At 47.0% G+C, this 3,728-nt stretch overlaps 1 protein-coding gene across 1 annotated transcript; it reads right to left on the bottom strand.

The window, feature by feature from the left end:
- Nucleotides 1-719: 719 nt before the first annotated feature.
- On the bottom strand, nt 720-2,823 carry LOC109295719 (lysozyme C-1-like). The gene is made up of 2 exons (XM_019514709.1): nt 2,593-2,823; nt 720-1,006 (listed from the first exon to the last, which is right to left on the bottom strand). Exons 1-2 carry the CDS (start codon nt 2,726-2,728, stop codon nt 735-737), a joined length of 408 nt encoding a protein of 135 aa, XP_019370254.1. The 5' UTR covers nt 2,729-2,823; the 3' UTR covers nt 720-734.
- Nucleotides 2,824-3,728: the final 905 nt, after the last annotated feature.

Here is a 3,728-nt window from a genome sequence, read left to right as displayed (position 1 = left end):
CTGACTCTGAGCTGGGGCAGCCCCTGGGCTGCTAGCTGCCCGCCTGGGGGGCGCCTCTGCTGCAGAGGGAAGGACTGAGGGCCTCCATAGCTCAGGGCCCTAGGCACATGCCTAGTTTGCCTATTCATTAATCTGGCCCTGACCCAAAGCTCTGGGCTGGTCTTGTGAACAAGGGGTGACCTCCCCCTCTTGTGAACTGTTGGGTTGGGAAGAGAGTCAGCTATTTTCCTGTGTTACTTGTGTAAGTCTTTCACATGGAAACACAGGAAAGAAGATATAAAAAAAATCATTGGAAAACTACAAGAGTAGATAGGAAGACTAAGGGATGGCTGAAATACCTCTAACCCCTTTCAACTGTTTTTTTAACTGAACTTGATTCCAAATGGACAGTATTGATTTATAAAAGTAACATTAGTGATCTGTAAAACGCCACAAGGTTAGGTCAGGACATTATACTACTACTGTCATCTAGGGTGGTCTTATGCACATGGGTGAATTTCATGCTCTTGAGACCAAAGTTAACTCTGCTCAAGAGAGGGCTACCTGGTAAGTAAACTCTGCTGCTCTGGAAGGGAGGCAGAAGTGTCTAAAAAAGAAAGAAACCCTAAAAAAAACCCCAACACAAATCCTGACAGAAAATGTCCTTTAGGAGTGCTCTGTTTTATGCCCTAGTACATGACCATAAATTGCTACCCCTGCCTTTTGACTAAAGAATAAGGCTTTTACTTTTGTCTTTAAGGTAGGGCTGCTAATTCCCCACAACTGTCCCTCAGATATACATTTGCAACCCTGGGAGCCCACCCCAGTATAGAAGAGAGGAATATGCCCTTCATAGTGTCACCTGTGCACTGGATTCTGCATGCATTCTTGGCTCTTGGAGTCTTGCCATCATTGCACCACCAGCGGCTGTTGATTTGCAAAATCCCATAATCCGTGCTTCTGTCACCAGGGTTATAGTTTACTGCATCTGTGTTAAAGTTGCTCTCGTATTGTGCTGTACACACCCCTGGCAAGGTTCCATTTGAAAGAAGAATGAGTAAAAAGACTGCTACATTTACCTTATTAAACCTCCTCCCAAGTTATGCAGCCGATTCCAGGATAAAAATATATGTCTCCTCTCCTTATATTATGCAAATAATTGATACAGAATGTGTACATGTGTTGTTTGTTTTCTCCTCTGAGCAAATTTATAATTTTATTAAATAGGAATGTAACAAAACACACTTTCAGTGTATAATTTGGATATCCAAATATTTGGATGTCATATGAAGAATGTGGGACCTATATCACTGAAACTATATTTGGGATCTATCTGTGTTGTCTTAATGGGCACAAAGCTCATTATAGTCAGATGGAGCATTCCCCCCTATTTTCACCAGACAGGGTCAATAGTGGGGAATCCCTGTACTCCAGGGCATTCCAGCGTTCCAGGTCAAAACACCAATGCTCAGCTTTGCATCTAGGGATGGACTCCCCTGTATCAATACTCCCATGTCAACAAAAGCCAAGAGACCTCCTCTTATTACTGTACCACTGCCACATGTATGAAGGTATACTTAGAAGGAGACTGTCTACACAAACCTGTCCTTTCAATAATAAAGAATATTTTGTGTAGTTTAGAAAGTATCATTAGAGAAAGTGGGATGGACAAGAAGCCTCACTGGAGACAAGGTGGCAGAGCACAAGGAGTAGACAAGATTTGGGGTAAGGAAGCAAATTGGATAAAAGTATAATTGCACATCACTGACTGAGATATTTGGTGGGAAATCTTTATGGGGAACTTAGCTCATCTTTACTGTTGGTTAACATTCCTATTCCTTACACATTTAGCATAAATAAAGCTGAATTAGTTTGGTTATAGGAAGGGATTTATTGGGTTTGAGATGTGTGGAGCTGCCTGGGCAAGCAGCAGATTTGATTTTTCTGTATAAGAACACATGTATATCACTCTTAAAAACTGGTTTCTTAATGGTTTCTTCATCGCTACTGGTAATCGGTGAAGAAAGGCCTTTCTCTTTCCTGGAGTCCAAACACATTGCATTGTAATTTGTTCTTCTCCCCCTGCCCCTGCTCCCAGTTCTTTGGTTCTTTTTGCTTCCTTTCTCCAATTTTTCCCCACTTGTTGCTCTCTACCACCCTAATGTCTCCAATGATGCTCCTTTTCCATCCCATTCTCTAAGGATACTCTCTATACCACACACATCCTAAATGAGGGTTTGGGCCACTACTGGTTGTACTTCTACTGTTAACAGGGCTCCCACCATGGCCTCATGCCGCACTCTGCACTCTGTGTCCTGTTTACTCCTATGGAACCATCTTTCAGTCCTGCTACAGTAAGGCTCATAATACAGCAGAAAGTGAGAAGGGTTCGGACACACCAAACCGAGAAAGGAATGACTGAGGGATGAACAGAGGGTGGGGTGGAATTAGGGGAACTAGTAACTTAGACTGGTACAAGGAAAAACTTCCGATTGAGTTAGGTCTCCTAATTGGGGAAGGGGAGGGACAGACTAGATTACCTGGGATTTATGAAAAGGGTATATCACCTTCCCACCCATAAACCATGTTAAAATCACAAGGCAGCAGACTTACAGTCTCCCAAACTGTATCCTGGAACGTTAGCCAGCCCAAGCCTTTTCATGACTGCAGCCAGCTTGCACCTTTCATAGATCTTCCCATGAGCAGCCAGGGGCAGGAGAAAAAGCTCCAGAAAAATCAGAGCCTTCATGTTAACAGTGTCACACACCCAAGCTCCAAGTGGTGAGACTGTCGGCTCACCAGCATGTGTCTCTTCTTTTAATATCTTCTGCCTTCCCCCAATCTGAAGCTACTCAGACACTGCCAGTGCAAACATCTGCAAATTTGCTAAGTGTAATAACATTGTCACTTATTAACACACCTAATTCATTACTAAAAACCTTTAATTGTGTAATGAGTATCTTCAGAAAAGGAACTAGAATCCGGGAATAAGAAACAAGCAACCAGGAACCAGAGGTGGATTAACACATGGGAGACTCCATCCTGAGGGGGACTGAAGGGGTAATTTGCCACCCCAACCCCTTAGCTTGGGAAATTTGCTGCTTCCACAGAGCCAGAATCCGAGACATTGCAGAGAAGATCCCTAAGCTCCTCCAGCCCAAGTGGGCACCAATGACACGGCTTGGACCGCTCCCAGCTGGGTCATGAAGTGCTACAGCAGGTTTGTCCAACATACGGCCCACGGGCCGCCATGCGGCCCGCCAAGGCATTTTCTGTGGCCTGCGGTGCTGCAACAGGAAATGAAAGTAAACATGGTTTACTTTTGTTCCCGCCCCTTGTCCCTCCCCCACCTCCTCATCAGCTTCCTAATGGCTGCTGAAGGGCTGGGGAAGAGACAAGGTTCCCACATGCACCACGTCAGCTTGATGTTGCTGACGCGGTGCTTGTGGGAAGAGGAGTGCAGACCCGGCCCGCCTCCTCCCATCCATAGCATCACATGGGAAAGCCACTGCTTCCCGGCCCGAGTGACTCACTGCTCCCTGCCCGCAGGCGAGAGGCACCCCGGCTTGGCTGCCTGGCCCCGGGTCGCTGGCAGAGGCAGAGCAGGCAGGTGCCTCGTCCCGCCAGGCTGTTGGCATTGGCTGTGCCCCGCAGGGCAGCCCTGGACTTGGGCGGAGCCTGCCCTCACTGCGCCCCAAGGTGCCGCCCGGCCCCAGCCCCAGCCCTGGCCCCGGCCCCGGCCCCGGCCC

This window comes from Gavialis gangeticus, unplaced genomic scaffold (genome assembly GCF_001723915.1).
Source record: "Gavialis gangeticus isolate Ggan-Ray unplaced genomic scaffold, GavGan_comp1, whole genome shotgun sequence".
Lineage (NCBI taxonomy): Eukaryota > Metazoa > Chordata > Crocodylia > Gavialidae > Gavialis > Gavialis gangeticus.
Note: the sequence above shows the minus strand (reverse complement) of the source record. Positions and strands in the feature narration are given on the sequence as shown.